This window comes from Lycium ferocissimum, chromosome 7, assembly GCF_029784015.1.
Source record: "Lycium ferocissimum isolate CSIRO_LF1 chromosome 7, AGI_CSIRO_Lferr_CH_V1, whole genome shotgun sequence".
NCBI classification, from domain to species: Eukaryota; Viridiplantae; Streptophyta; class Magnoliopsida; order Solanales; family Solanaceae; genus Lycium; species Lycium ferocissimum.
In genome coordinates, this window is record NC_081348.1 from 34449430 (window position 1) to 34465098 (window position 15669).

At 35.0% G+C, this 15669-nt stretch overlaps 3 protein-coding genes across 6 annotated transcripts; all 3 read left to right on the top strand.

Moving 5' to 3' along the window:
* Window positions 1–910: 910 nt before the first annotated feature.
* On the top strand, window positions 911–5036 carry LOC132064574 (uncharacterized). Its single transcript, XM_059457602.1, has 5 exons — window positions 911–1110; window positions 2193–2389; window positions 3587–3697; window positions 4225–4276; window positions 4617–5036. The coding sequence occupies exons 1-5, from the start codon at window positions 984–986 to the stop codon at window positions 4754–4756; spliced, it is 627 nt and encodes a 208-aa protein (XP_059313585.1). The 5' UTR covers window positions 911–983; the 3' UTR covers window positions 4757–5036.
* Window positions 5037–6473: 1437 nt separating this feature from the next.
* Window positions 6474–10236, top strand: LOC132064575 (uncharacterized). Of its 4 annotated transcripts, XM_059457604.1 has the most exons (6): window positions 6474–6845; window positions 8146–8342; window positions 8875–8973; window positions 9246–9297; window positions 9426–9444; window positions 9659–10236. In XM_059457604.1, the coding sequence occupies exons 1-6, from the start codon at window positions 6506–6508 to the stop codon at window positions 9675–9677; spliced, it is 726 nt and encodes a 241-aa protein (XP_059313587.1). In that variant the 5' UTR covers window positions 6474–6505; the 3' UTR covers window positions 9678–10236. The 4 variants fall into 4 exon arrangements, with proteins under 4 accessions (XP_059313587.1, XP_059313586.1, XP_059313588.1 ...); XM_059457603.1 differs by lacking the exon at window positions 9426–9444; XM_059457605.1 differs by lacking the exon at window positions 9426–9444 and having other exon boundaries at window positions 9232–9297; window positions 9659–9797.
* Window positions 10237–14040: 3804 nt separating this feature from the next.
* On the top strand, window positions 14041–14818 carry LOC132062154 (NAC transcription factor 29-like). Its single transcript, XM_059454784.1, is given in 2 exon segments — window positions 14041–14679; window positions 14681–14818. Coding segments are annotated over 2 exon segments (777 nt in total).
* The last annotated feature ends 851 nt before the right edge of the window (window positions 14819–15669 follow it).

Here is a 15669-nt window from a genome sequence, read left to right on the forward strand (position 1 = left end):
TTTGTCTGTCTATAATTTACTTATTTTTATGCTGACATTCTGAGTTCAAATAATATGTATTGTAGTTAGATTGGTAACAAAATTAAGAAAAAGAGGAAGAAGATATTCCCAGAGGAAAGGTAATATCTCTCGAGATCATGTTTCTTTATTTTATAACAAAAAAAGTCATTCAATTTTTCCTATATTATCAAAAGCCACTCAATAAATATTTAGTTAATAAAATATGATATGATATTTAATTTAGTTCACGTTCACTTTTTTTTTTCTTTCTCAATCCATGTGGCAAAAGACCTGACCCAAGCACAAATTAACCCTTAAAATGCTATTCAGTTATTTGGGGTTTGGGTCGGGTCGTGTTAGGTCTTTTGCCACATGAACTAAGAAAAAAAGAAGAGAAAATTTCATATAAATTAAATAAAATGTCATGTTATATTTTATTGATCAAATATTTATTAAGTGACTTTTGATTGATCTTATTGTTATAAAATAAAAAAATATAACCTTGAGAGATCACACTTGGTAACCTTTTATGTTACTAACTGGATATTCCAATATACTAATAGGGACAAAAACGCGATTTCAGTTCCAAATAGTACGAAAAGATGGGTCCCACCTTGTTAAAGGATTAAAATGAATGAGTAACGTGTCAACTTGAATACGCGCCATGTTAGTAATTTCACGGTGAGTAGGCGCTTCATTCCTTCACTTTTTCTTGCCTAAGCATTGCCAACTACTTACTCTAGTTTTTTTTTTTTTGCGGTCATCATTACTCAGCTGATATAATCCCACACCTCACTCAACTGAGAAACAACAAACAAAAGCTCTCTTTGTGTTTTTTTTTCTTTTTTGAAGAAAGAGCAAAAACTTCACGAGCTAATGCCTATTTTCTCGACTTGTATATAGTTGATGAGTGTGATATATTTTTTTGCTTGTCTGTAAGATTATGAAAAAACCCTAGCATTTCTAGCTCAAAAAAAGAGAAGATGGAGGAGGAAGAAGGTGTAAAGAGAAGTATTGAAAGTGAAAAGCCACCAGATGATGACGTTTGTCCCATTTGCTTTGGAAATTTTACTATTCCTTGTAAAACCAACTGTGGTCACTGGTTTTGTGGTATGTTTCTTTCCATATTTTACTTTACTTTTTAAGAATTTTGGGTGCTTTTGGTTTTGTTAGGAAAAATATCCAAGTAAATGTTGTAGTTGGGAAATTTTTGCTTTAGAAAATCATTGTATGGATTTTTCCGTGTTTAGTTGAGTAAGATGAAATAATATAGTAAAACTCAAAGATGCGCAGGGTGGGGTATAAAATGGGTGGGGTATGACAACAACAGCATACTGGTGTAGTGGGTAAAATGGGTAGAGTATGACGAATGATGATATTTGTTTTCCTAATATTTTAGTGTGTTAGGGGTTGAAAATTAACACAAGTGATGTAGAGTAAAACTTGAGTCATATCTGTAAAAAGAAAATGAGTTTAAGGGTGTGTTTGGTATGAAGGAAAATGTTTTCTTGGAAAGTAAGTGGTTTCTTACTTATTTTCTAGTGTTTGGTAAGTAAGTAAAAAAATATTATTCCAAGAGCATTTATAAGTAATCTAGAAAAATACTATGCGGGTGGGGAGTGGAGATTTGGGGGTAGCGGGGGTGGTATGGTCAAAGGCACTATGGGTTCAACCTTTTAAGATTCTTAGTTTGAACCCATTGTATTTTAGAAGTTACGAGTTCATGTCTGCTATTTCTTGCAATTTTTTTAAAAAAATTTACACAAATGTATGCCCCGTGTTGAAAGTTAGGTGTTCAATTGAACCCCCTCCTCTCATGCTACATCCGCCACTGGTCAAAGGGTGGGGGTTGGGAGCGTTGGAAGTGGGGAGGAGATGAAATACCATTTATGAAGCTTGTTTACCCTACTTTCACTAGAGAAGTCATTTACCTAACTTACTTTCCTAGAGAAATGTTTTCCATATATTTGACCAACCAAACATGGTAAAATTGGAAAACCTCCATACCAAGCACACCCTAAGAGTTGAGAAATTTGGACAAGCCAGTAATATTATTTTACATTTCGGTGAAAAATATTCTTGTTGGAGAAAATATTTCTTGTTGGAGAAAATATTTTCAACATTTCATTTGGAAATGATTAGTCAAGGAAAATTTGGCCTCACTCTGACTCTGCTTTTATATTGCTCCACAGCAAGTTGCATATTGCAGCTCTGGCACTACAGATCAGCACTACGGCAATGTAAGTGCCCAATATGCTGTTGCCTCATTAGTAGGTTGGTACCGGAGGCATCATTACTTGTTCAACAGGAAGAGGATGTTGTCGAACTACTTAGGAAGATTCGGCGGTACAATCACCTCTACATTAGTGGTGCTTATGGGATTTTTCTGGTAAGGCTTCTATCTTAGAGCTCCATTTCTGCAATTTGCAATTCTCACTTGTGCATTTCTAATGTGCGCTTCTCACTACGTTTTCTAGGGTGGTGGGTGGTGGTGGAGTCTTTTTCCTTTTTGGTTCTCATAAAACTCTATTTAGCATTTCCAGGCTCCAGCTAGAGATTTATTGCTTTGTGAAGGTCTAAGGTGTGGAGCAGATTACATGACGATGTCTGGTTTAAACTCCTAACCCTTTCTGGTTCCAACTCCAAAAAAGCTACTCTAATTGCATGGTTGTTCTAGTACTCTTGGTTACTAGTACATTACAAGGATTTTTGAGTATAAGGGAAGCATATCACAAGTATATCTTACTTCCAATGCAAGTTGTTTATTGGTATTGCTGATAATACCAGCTTTGACAACAAGTTATAGGATATGTGAGCTCTGCACCCTGGCATTTTGTTCCTCGTGAAAGATTGTTACTGATCTTTCTTCATAGCCATAGCTGCTATATGATTTTCCATATAATTAAATAATGGTAAAACACTATTTAATTTGGTTTTTGAGTGAAATGAGAAGATAAAACTACCCGAGTAATGATTTGAGGTCTTGGAGGAGCTAGCCCTGAATCCCTGATAGGTAAAGTTCTCTAAATGGAAGGACTCATTTGGAGGATTCTCCTGTTGGAAAGTCTTATCTGTGGTATTTTTATTTCTTCTCATCATCAGTTCATAAGAAGAACATAGAATAAAGTTCTCCTACACTTTTGTTCTTTTGTAATTAGCCTCCTGTAACTTTGCATCTTCTTGATGCCTATCGATGAAACGCATTACTTCATCAAAAAAAGAAAAGAAAAAAAGAACATAGAATCTATGATGAATGTAAGAAACCTAGTTCTTATGAAAGTATAATTAGAAGAACACGTCATCAGTGGGGATAAGCTTACACCTTCTATGGTTTTTTTGTGTCCTTGATTGCCACAACTGTGCCTATATACCCTAATGGAATTAGGGAAGTTTTAACTTCTTTCCAGAAAGAACTTATTGATGAAGTGAAGCAAATTGATTTTACCTCGCATCAGTAAAACGTTAAAATTGCACCTTTCCTTGTCCATCCCTATGAACTGATTATCTGAGTGATTCATTGTAAAACTTCAGAATAATATGTTTCCCATAGGTCTGACTTTATCTATCATCTTTCTCTTTCCTGCAGAAGGTACTAGCACTTCCACTTTTAACGAGGAGAGTTCTCCGAGCGCTGATGGATGCACTGATGGATCCTGATCAAGTTCGGTTAAACTATTACTTGATGCGCCTTCTTGCAGTAAGTTTTCTAAACAGTTAAGTGGAATGTTGCAATAACTTCTGGATTCTTGTTTCAATGCTACACGGGAAAGGTCTTTGCATATTCATGCAAGTGCTGGAGGTTCAAAAATTGGTAGAGATTTGAATTGCCATGCACTCCGTTACTCTTTTTCATGATTATGTTTGCTCAATACCTTGCATTGTCTGAGAAAATAATCTATATTGTTTGGACACGCTCTGTTCAGGGTGAAGCACAGATTTCTGGAAGTACCCTAGGACATTTTGGTAGAATTCCTCTGCGAAGTTCTCGGTCTTTTGAATCTAGACATGGAGAATCCCTGGACCATTGCATATATTTGAAATCTAAGTACTGTACTAAGCAAAACCCAAAGATCATTTATCTCATTGGGACATGGGTTTTATAAAGTAGTTATGATATGACAGTTATGACTCATCTTTCTCGTCTATTTTGATGTATTTGCTAATGCTTTAGCTTCTTTCTTAGCAATTATTGGCTCTGAGGTAATTTCCTTGTGTTCACTGCAGTTGTTGCTGAGCTGGATCTACTGTAGCTGCGAATTCAAGTTCATTCCTACTGGTATTCTACTCGTCATACTCAATTAGAAAATAAGATTTGTATTGCAGCTCTATTATGTGGAAGGCATGCATGTTAGGGTTAGGGTTATTTGCAGCCATGAGATATTGATGCCGGGTGATTTAAAGTCATTTATACCATTAATATATGATGCTAATCTTCAGAATGCAACTTAATTGAGAGTAAACTATACTGAAGAAAGAATATCTTTGTAAGATACATTATTTGTTTCAGGTGTCTATAGAGAAACTGTTCTATTTTTTCAAGGTCTTGTTTATTTATGCACCCATTGATAGGTTGTTGCTGCATTTTGAACATAAGCTGATAAAATACTTGTTTGTAGGAGGACTAGGAATCTGGAGACTGCTTGACATCTGTGCTATTGCCACGGTGGCCATTTTCTCTTTGGCTGGCCTATGCCGTAGATGGGTTCTCCGTCGTCGTGTGAGACAGTTGGCTGCTCTACCAGCACTGCCTGATTGAAATTCCATGCCAGCCTAATGGAGAGTCCATGCTGTGAATATATCTTGACTTTTGTTGGCTTTAAAGAAAAAGATTCCCTTGCAGAAAATTTGATTGTATGGGAGGTAATTTTAAAGGCAGCTCCCACTAATATTATAGGTCATAGTAGTCATAACTTTAATCAACAAAGTATTTAGTATGCTTTTGGTTCACACTCAAACTTCGTAGATGGTCTGGTATTCCACCAATTAGTAATCCAAGATTACCAAGGCCTGCAGTCTAGTGGTATCTCACATCAAAATTCCAGAAGAAATTTACAGCACGATATTTAGTTTCCTGCTTATTGGCATAGGCATTTTTCATTGTTAAGACACTAGTTTGAACTACTCAAATGTTTCTTTGCATTTATACTCGTTTTCTAATTGCTAAAAGCAGCTCGAGAAGTTTGTTTGTTAGTTCTCTCCAGTTGCCTGTTATGCTCGTCCCACTAACGGCGAGGATGTTAATAGATCCAAAAATTTGTTCAATTTTCGGATATGATAGAGAGAGATTCTTTAACCATCTACCCCGTGTTTAAACTTCAATACTTTTCTTTCATCATTTGAAATATTAAGTAATCGAGGATAATTTGTTCCTAGACAAGCTCATATTTTAGCACAATAATGCTAAAATTGAGGAATTCAAGGTCATTAACTAGGGAAAGGCAAGCATTTTAAAAAAATAATCGTAATATGAGGTGGAGAATATCTACTCGGATGGGTGATTTCTTACGTAAAGTGGAGATATGTAAATATTCTTTTGCAATTCTACAGTTGAAGTTGATAAACATCTTTGTTAAGGCGTATATAACAAACTTTGAACGATAAATATTTTAAATTATAACAAACTTTGAACCATAAGTATTTTAAATTATATTCCTTCTGTGTACTCTTACTTGTTCATTTTGAAAAATCGAAACATAACTTATCTCGCAATCCCTAATTTATCTTTGTTATTTTATTGAAAAAGAATTTATCCTTGTTATTAAATACATTTCTTAAAATATTGAATTTATTATATTTAAAGGACGATATAGTAAATTTATCATTTTATTAATGGTCCGAGTGTCAATTGAAACATGGATAATTAAAAATGGAGATATTAGCTGAGTGATCATATCCATATCTTTAAATTTTAACTAGGTGGAGGCGATATGATCTTCTGTGATCTATCATAATTTGAATTAAGAAAAAAGTTCTAAAAGAACCATGTGTTCTATTTTTCAAAATTTATTTATTTTCGATCTCTTTGGTTACTTTCTCTGTTTCAATTTATGTGATGTATTTTCTTTTTTAGTCTACTCTTCTTTTTAGTCTGTAAAAAGAGATATATTTTTATATTTAAAAATAATTTAATTTAAACTTTTTCTTTTATTCTTAATGAAATAATTTACAGCCATACAAATATTTTAGATCACAAATTTAAATCTTTCTTTTATTTTTAAATTTCATATCTAATCAAACTATATAACATTAATTGAGACAAATTGGGACGGAGGGAGTATATTTTATTGATTCTAGAGTCACACACATACATATTAATCTCCTATGAATGAAAGAGAAAAACCAAGGAAAGGAAAAGACGAGAAAGCTGACGAGGCAGAGAGGTCATTTCTGGAAAGTGTGCGACTTAGGATCAAGCTTTTTTCCGGCACGTCATCTACATATAAAAACAAACCTTCAAAATTTTTACTAAACCGCTTCCATTTCCCATATTATCATTTCTGCTAACATGAAGTTGTTCCTCAATCGTCGACATCACCACAATCAAAACCCTAACCCTAATCACACAGCTATGCTTCCCGAATTAGCTTCCGATTCCTCCGCCGCCGTGATAAATTCCGATGAGGAAGAGGAGGATGACGTGGATGCTACGGCGTCGTTTTCGGGCACGGAAATCGAGGATGAGGAGGAGGAGGATGAGGCAACTTCGAAGAGCCTTGTGGTTGTTGAGACAGATAATAATAATGCGTTTTTGAGGGCGGAAAAACCTCCAACTGATGATTGTTGTCCTATCTGCTTTGCCAATTTTGTTGTTCCTTGCCGAGGTCCCTGTGGCCACTGGTACTGCGGTAAAACAAATTTAACTAGTGTTACAACTTACTGGTTTATTTTCAGGTTTATTGTGATTGTTTTTTAGTGTAATAGCTCAAGGATATGATTTCTTATCCATAAATTGGTTACACTTAATACATAGACAACCCCTTATTTTTGTCAGCAAATTTCATTTGGACACTGAAAACTACAGTTTGTTCCTAATAGACGCTTTAGGACAGTTTTTCCAAAATTTGAACCAAAAGTGTCTAATAAGAATACTTTTATAATGTGACGTTACCTTTCTGAAAAATACAAAAGAATACTGAACGAGTCATAGTTCGAGTGTCTAAATGAAATTTATCGGCAAGTGTAAGGGGTTCTCTATGTATTAAGCCGATTGATCATGTGCAGTTATTTTGGATGGGGATATTGGGGTTTTGCTCTTTTCTGAAATTTCCTAACTACTAGCTGGTGCTAGTGAATAGTGTTCTTTTCACACTACATTTAGATTTAGCAACTCACCTTGGAGATTGACGGTGGAGAATGTGAAAGCATCACATGAAATAAATATAGTTGGATTACCTTATATTACCAATTTTTTAGATATAATTGGAAAGCCAGCTTAATCACATAATTATTTAGGTATAGGAGGCTTTAACGATGTGCAGCTAATGTCAAATCATTCTACCCAATCACTCTACATCCTTTGGTGATTTGGTTGAATTTTGTCGACGTATGCTCTTATTACACCCGTAGTCTCTAAAGATAAGAACCAACTATGTAGCATCTATGTCGAGAATTCAAGTATTGTATACGTCATTAGTCTGATCCTTTGTGGGAACTACCCATAATAATGAACTTGCAAAATGGATTCTGTATCTTAAATACGTTAGGTTTAAATCCACTATTTTATTTACTTATAAGAACCACTATTTTATTTGGGAATCCCTTCTTCTGTCGATGCCGAGGTTTATATAGGACTGATGAGAAGATAATGATAATTTGATGCAAGTGTAGTAGGAAATTATCCTTCCTATGGCATCTTATTGATAAGGACAATATTTGAATCTTCTTGGGCATTGTCGAGATCTCTTATCTCATAAGAGTGAGGTGTCAAGTCTATCCTGTACTCTGATATGTTTTCATTAATTGTTTCGATGTTGGTAGAGAAAAAAATAATTGCATTCTTAACTGCGTAGTTGTTGATAATATGAAAAACCACATCTTCGCCAGTCTGTCATCACAGTTGCTTGCCCTGCAGTTATTTCGATCAAGCTTTTCCCCATACTTCTTTTTGTCGACATAAGCTTTACAATTTGGTTTCTCCATGTGTAGGAGGTTGCATTTTGCAGTACTGGAATTATGGTGCCGCACTTCAGCCTTGTAACTGTCCCATGTGTTCGAGGAAGCTTACTGATTTGACACCTGAGTCATCATTGTATAGTCAGCAGGATGCTGAAGTAATTGAGGTCTTGAAAAAAGTTCAAAAGTATAATCGCCTTTTTGTGGGTGGCAGTTATGGCCTCATGCTGGTGCGTTGTACTCGTATGCTATTCTATTATATGTTGGATTTCATAGATGGGATTATCCTTATATTTTAAAGCATGATTGGACTATCTAGCATGATTGGACTATCTTTTTGGACATTGTCCCTGTCTGTTACAAATTTAGATTGGGATCTATTTATCCATGGTCCTTTGGTTCTTATAAGCCCAAAGCAGAATATCTTCTTGTTCAATCCATTAATTTCAAGATCAAGACCATGTGCTTGGAAAGAAAAGGTCATTAATATCCATATAGAAAAAAGTCATTAATATGTGATTTCTGCGAATCCAGTAAAAGATTATGCAAATTAGGAATCAGATAATGTTTTGTTGTATCAATTGAATTGATCTGATTTGTGGTGACTTCTTACTGGTAATCCTTAAATGATAGCGGAGAGCCTCATTTTCAAGTGGTTTCTAATCCTGCACTTTTTGCTTACATAATTACTGGTTTACCATTGAGTAATAGCAGAGCGCCACATATTCTTTTATTTTTAATCCTTCTTTCTACTTTCTGCAGAAGGTGCTCGGACTGCCCTTTTACATGAAGAGAGTGTTTAATGAAATGATGAATCCTGACAGGCCTGGTGCTCATTTGAACAAATTGCGAATTTTTGCTGTAAGTTCATCTGACAGCTACATGCTATGCTGCTACTTTAATAAGCTATTTGTGGTATTTGATTTTATAGTTCTACAGTCTCAATTCTTTTCCTCATTAATTCAAAAGTGAACATCAAATCCTCATAATTTATTAATTTTCTGGCTTTAAATGGCTGTTCCAAGTTTCTTTTCTGATCTGCTATCTCTATCTACTTCGCCATTTTATTTTTTACTATTTTGTGGTAATCTCATTTCTTGAACTTATCCGCTGAAGCAGATAATTTCTTGCAGATGTTCCTGGGACTCCTTTACACACTCAGCCCCTTTGATTTTCTCAGAATAGGTACTCACATCTATTAGTTGAGCTTGATGGATGTAGATTTTTGAAGAATAATAGACTTAAGCAATTTGTTGGAATCTTGGTCTTTTAGTACAAATATATAAACTATGAATCCCTCTGTCACATTACAGGGATAAGTGCTACTGAAAGGTAAATAGAAGCTGAGTATGTCCTTTTTTTGGGTGTCTTTATTACTAAACTTGTCTCCTCTATTTAATTGCTGCGAGAGCTCGGCTAGGCTGAGAGCTTTTCTTTCTCCACCCTGCTTGCATGCTGGGGCGCTATTGGGTGTTTTATTTGGTGAAGAACTCAGGTTGCATTTACTCTTTCCATTGAGCTTTTGTTTATTGCTGTCTCACTGCAGGCCGTCAAAATGTCATTGATGTGTTTGATTACTCTGCCATTGCACTATCCTCGGTGTTATATTTAGTTGGGCTGTATCTTCGACGAAGGCGTTTCCGCCATGTTAGGGAAATGGCTGCGGCAGATTTTGCTGCTCACTGACAGCTGCCAGTTGATGAAGCAGATACTTGTAATCAACTCATTGTGGAGCTTGAAGATTTTGGATTGCCAATGATTTTGCTCTGTTTTTATGGGTTTTCAAGGTCTTTCATAGTGTGATTTGGCAAGTTTGAGATGGTCTTGCCTACGACGACACCGTCCGCTTACCTTTGCCTGCGAGTCTGTACAGATAGATATGTATAGTGTATACTCATTTAGTTGATCTCTTTTCTATTTGTCACATATTCTTGAATATTGCCCGAAAGCGTGTAATGAATATACTTTGTCTGAGAACCACCGGAATGTTGTACTAATAATGGGTTCAACCTTACTTGAACAAGACCTGTCCTATAGGCTCCTACCAATGTATTCTTGAGTTCTGAGGAGTTTGTATTGGCTCCCTTTTTCTTTATGTTACTCCTGTTATTTCTTTGGGTTGTAGCTATGCGGAATACCCCAGTATCATTAGTGTTTATTTACTTCCTTGGGTGCTCCACAGCTTGTAATGAGACGTTACAGCCCTCACCTTTAATTTTGCTCTGTTTCCTATTTTGTAACCCAGTGCACCTGCATAAGAATCTTTTCGAGTTTGATTGGCGGTAGTGTCGATTTGCATGGATTTCTTTGAAGAGGGGGAAACTTCTCAGTTGAGGAAGCACTGTTACTACTCTTGGGGTCTGGGGATATGAGGACCGAATATGTCTGTAGAGAGACAGATTATCATTGTACTAATACAGAGCGTTTAGTGACCATTTAAGTAAACTTTTATTATTTTCCACGGATGAATTCAAATTCAGCTCACGGCACATCTTAATTTGATTTCTTTGTCCTCAGTTCTCCCTTCCAAATTCATATTTTTAGTAGGTGTTTGGTCATGCGATATGAACTCATGATTTCAAATCTGCTGTTGTTTCTGCAATTTGCACAAAATTTCAATTTCAACTTCACATCATTATTTCAAATCCAAATTCTCCAAAAAGGTATGATTCGGGATTTCAAATTATTTTAAATGTAAAACTTGACTTATAAGTTTTTATTTTGTAAAAAAATATTCATAAGTTGGTAGATATGTTTACCAATCATTTATATCGAAAATTAAAAGATCTGCATATTGGTAGTATATTTATAACAAATTTACTCTTACCAACCATTTACCTACTACATTTACTTATACAACACATGTTCAATTTTCCTTTTTATTGAACTAATATTTGATCACTTGATGTTGTATTTTTTAGAAAGGCGCTAGTAGCGTATCCATTTTTTTTTTTTTTTTATGAAATATATTTGTTCATTTTGGTAAGATTGTATGAGATGCTTTTCACAATTTGTGTGGTTTTTAGGTCTATGAGAAAATATACAATTTAAAAAATTCAAATTACATGTCCAATCAAAACTTCAACTTCAATTCAGATTTCATATTACGATTTCAAATCATGTCCAAACAGCTCTTGAAGTCAAATTTGAAATTGCACCTGACAAAATTACAAATAATAAGATACGTACATATATATACTCCTAAAAATCATTTTCAGAAGAGTTTAGTACATTATACTATCCGATCATCTTTATATGTTGTTGCGGACTATATCTTATTTTAAGATTTTCAAATTCACACTATTAGTTGTAGATGACCTGGTGGTGCAAACGGTTATTTCTGAATAATGGTGTATATAGTATATTTCTGAATAACGGTGTACAATCAAATCTCTTTATAATTGTTATTCGTTATAACAACATTTCACTATAACGGTCTGATTTTCTCCGCAATCGATTTTTCATGTTTTATTTTACTTCCCTATAACAACATTCTATCTATAACATCAGCGGCATTCATTATAGCAGTACAATCTTTGTAAAATTACCTCTCTATAATAATTATACTCAAATATTGTGTAATAATATTTTGTAAAAAATATATTATGTATAAAAATAAAAAGCTATTGTTAAGAGTCATTTTTACTTGGGGTGAGATAGAAGAGTCAATTGCTAAGTTCTCAGATAGGCTCCAAGGGAACGCCATTGAATTCCCTTCTGCTGAAAGTTTGGACAAAAAATTTCGTCAATTTAAGCGTTATATTATCACTAATTAGAGACTGGAATTGCGATATTATCACTAATTAGAGACTGGAATTTACGACAATGTACAATTGTAAAATTCTTACGTCAAACTTGAAATATTGTAATTCTCAATTAATTTTAAATGCATTTGTTCCTTAGATTTTAATTCTTTACTGGTATGGTACAACTAGTTATGGATTTATTAGTAACTTATTAGTCTTTTTCAATTTCTAATTAATGAGATGTGAAAATCAATTGAGATTTTTAAGTTAACAAGTATATGATTTCGTTTATATGTTACATAAAAAATACCAAAAAATGATTGTTTGCGTACTTTTGTTTATAACAGCTAAATGAGATCTAAACATCAAATGTCAGTAGACATACATAACAGCACTTCACTATAGCAGCCATAAAATTTTCGGACAAAAGCTGCTATAGTGAAGTGTTGTTATGTATGTACACTGTCATTTGATGTTTAGATCTCATTTAGATGTTATAAATAAAAGTACGCAAACAATTATTTATAGGTAGAATGTGGGAAGTACTCCTCGTCCATTTTTACTTGTGCAGTTTCGAAAATCAAGAGATAATTTATCATTTCATACCTATTTTACTTTTATTATTAATTATTGGGTTGGAGAAATTTTTAATGGTTGCACAACTTTTAAAGTATTTTTTATTGATTTCAACCATTAGATTACTTAGTAATAATTAGGAGTGATATAGTAAAATTGTCATTCTATTTATGGCTCCTTAACGGGTGTATTAAGTCAATACAAGACAACTAAAAAAGGACGGAGGGAGTATATATTAGGGGGGAAAAGAAGCTCTAAACCTTCTTGTCTAGGATAAGTTTATAATTAAGTCCTACTATATAAAATGTATAAGTTACAAATAAACCAATATATCTCCGAAATTATTGAAAGCGCTAGCTCTTTACAATTTTTATTTTTTATTTTTTGAATTACAGATCCTCATTACTCATTAATTACATCAACAACAACAACATACCCAGTGAATCCCACAATGTTGGGTCTGGGGAGGGTAGAGTGTACGCAGACCTTACCCCTACCTTAGGTAGGGAGGCTATTTCCGGAAGACCCTCGGCTCAAGAAAACGCATAGAAAAGGTCAGATACGGACAAACAATTCAAACCAATTATGAAAATGAAAAAAACGAAAGTAAATAAGCCATGATAAACTATTCTGTGAAAACAGATACTCGCAGAAATCAAGTGACAAGAAACTATAGAGCAATACAACTACTCGTAAGAAAGGATAAACGCGACTACTCTTGGCCTTTACCCTAATATGAGTCCTCCATACCCTCCTATCTAAGGTCATGTCCCTGCAGTTAGCGAAATGCGTCATGTCCTGTCTAATCACCTCTGCCCAACACTTCTTCGGCCTACCTCTACCTCTTCTGAAATCGTCGCTAGCCAGCCTCTCGCACCTCCGCACTGGGGCATTTGCATCTCTCCGCATCACATGCCCAAACCATCTCAGCTCGCTTCCCGCATCTTGTCCTCCACAGAGGCTATTAATGATTATAATATAGAGAGTATAATCTTCATAGGCTAGCCGCTTGTTAGAAAAACAAATTGTAAATAGGAAATATTCCCTCCTGCGTCCATCTAATTGGGTCAAAAAGAAACCCTAGTAAATATTCCAGAAAACACTACCGATCCTAGTGAGAAGAGAAAAAAAGAAAAGGAAAAAGAATTAATGGACAAAAGAAAATAAGAAATGGAAAGTATATACTCATGCATGCAAATGGATCGTGATCCTTCTCCACATATGTTATCACATCCAATCAGCAGTTTCCGCCTAATTAAACCATATAAAGGAAATTAGCAAACAAATCAAATTCTCCTTACGTAAAAAAATGCAAAATTCAAATCGATTCATTTATAACAATTATAATAAAAAGGAAACAAAGCAAAGCAGCTTTACGTACGCATTGGTTCATTCACAAAACCTAGAGGCTGGAAACCTTTGCGAAGTAATTTAGGAAAACAGAAAAAAACTATAAATAGTTGCTCTACGAACTATTGTAGCATTTAAACCTAACTTACGTTCTTCACCATCAAGAGAGTTACAACGTCTAGCTATAGGGTTTTAGGGAGTACATTCTTGATCACCTATCCATTAACACGATAAATTAGCGAGCATCACTAAAATAATGGCAGTATACTCATGTGATCATCAAGCTAAGGGACCTTCATCTTCTCGTCGTCCGTTGGGATATCGATTTCACCCTACGAACAAGGAACTGATGAAGTATCTATTAGGGTTTGTACGAAACGAGCCACTTCCAGAGCAGTATCAGTTCATGCAGCAGGTTGATCTTTACGCGGACAAGGAGCCATGGCAGATTTTCGAAGCTTCTGAGGGCACCAACAACACTCGTTACTTCATTACGCCGCAGAAGAAAGAGAAGCCTGATTGGAAAAGATTTGCCCGAAGAGTGGGGAACGGAACATGGAAGACACAAAGCAAAGGGAAAGAGGTGTTTGACGATAAAGGGAGACTGATTGGGTACGTCAAAAGCTTGAAGTACATCCCGGTTAAAAAATCGTCGAACAATGCTAATGGCGAGTGGTTGATGACTGAGTACTCTCTGTATGGTGGATATTTGGATGCTAAGGAAAGGAAGAACAAGGGTTACGTAATTTGTAAGATCAAGAAGAAGGAAAAACCCGGTGATAAGAAAAAAGGAAACAATAGTAAGGTAGTTAAAGATGAGGATATGAAAGACGCTGAAGAATTCATTGATTCTGTTATGCAAGAAGAATGAAGAAGGCATTAATGGAAGAATATCCAGTGATGATATACGACTCGTCGCGGAAGATGATTATCAGGAGAACAATATCGAATACCTAGAGGGAGACCAAGTTGAAGACCATATACTTGCTATTTTAGATGATATTGATCTGTGGGGCTTAGACTTTGTACTGTAGATCTATGCTTTGCTAGATAGTTTTATTCCCTCGCTATTAATTTGACAAAGTCACAAGCTTGTAAACTGTTTCTCAATTTACGACTATCAATGTATTCTGAACTTTAAATTCTCACGTTTCTGAAATTAAATCTGTAACTGGTTATATACAAGTCGACGTAAAGATGACCATTGCTAATTAGTTTGTTAGATTTTTTCGTTATTCCTGTATTTCTCTCTGAAATATACTTGTTTATTTGGGTCCTGCAGTGGAGGCGGCCATTTCAGCTAGCTACGTAGTAGAGTATTTAGTTCTAGCCGCCTGGAAAGAAGAGTCTGCTTTGCTACACACACTATTATATATCGAATCGATTCACCTTCTGGTGCTACTGTCATCCAGTTATTACTATAGTTACTTCTAAATTTGGTAACTATATATAAACAAGTAACCTCTAGTTGCGAAGTGTGAAGTACGTAGTTGAAAGTTAATTTCAATATTCTGCAGAGTGTGGTTTACTTTACACTTGCATTATTTACGTTGATCAAATAATGTGGCTCCGTATGCCAAGATAACGTATACTAATTAAAACTTTTGTATAATAATTAAGTATAGAGTTCAATTTTCTTACAACCCAGGACTTCAGTTACTATGTCTTTAAAAGTGGGATGTTATTAATTAGTTTCAAGTGAAACTTTTACCAGCTATTTAGATTTATTTAAAGCTCACCTACAGACTGGTAGCCCCTGGCTGACTTGAGAAGGAAGATCATGCAACTAAATTTAAAGCTCACCTATAGACTGGTAGCCCCTTGCTGACTTGAGAATAGATGTGGTATGGATGGAAGTTTAAAGATGTCCTGATCTGTGATGAAA

What these genes read in the sequence shown, in the direction of transcription:
- LOC132064574 (XM_059457602.1), top strand. Translation starts at nt 984, where the DNA reads ATGGAGGAGGAAGAAGGTGTAAAGAGAAGTATTGAAAGTGAAAAGCCA. An exon ending in CTGTGGTCACTGGTTTTGTG is followed by an intron (nt 1,111 to 2,192) that starts GTATGTTTCTTT and finishes ATTGCTCCACAG; the next exon opens with CAAGTTGCATATTGCAGCTC. An exon ending in GTGCTTATGGGATTTTTCTG is followed by an intron (nt 2,390 to 3,586) that starts GTAAGGCTTCTA and finishes TCTTTCCTGCAG; the next exon opens with AAGGTACTAGCACTTCCACT.
- LOC132064575 (XM_059457603.1), top strand. Translation starts at nt 6,506, where the DNA reads ATGAAGTTGTTCCTCAATCGTCGACATCACCACAATCAAAACCCTAAC. An exon ending in GCAGTTATGGCCTCATGCTG is followed by an intron (nt 8,343 to 8,874) that starts GTGCGTTGTACT and finishes TACTTTCTGCAG; the next exon opens with AAGGTGCTCGGACTGCCCTT. An exon ending in CTTTGATTTTCTCAGAATAG is followed by an intron (nt 9,298 to 9,658) that starts GTACTCACATCT and finishes GTCTCACTGCAG; the next exon opens with GCCGTCAAAATGTCATTGAT.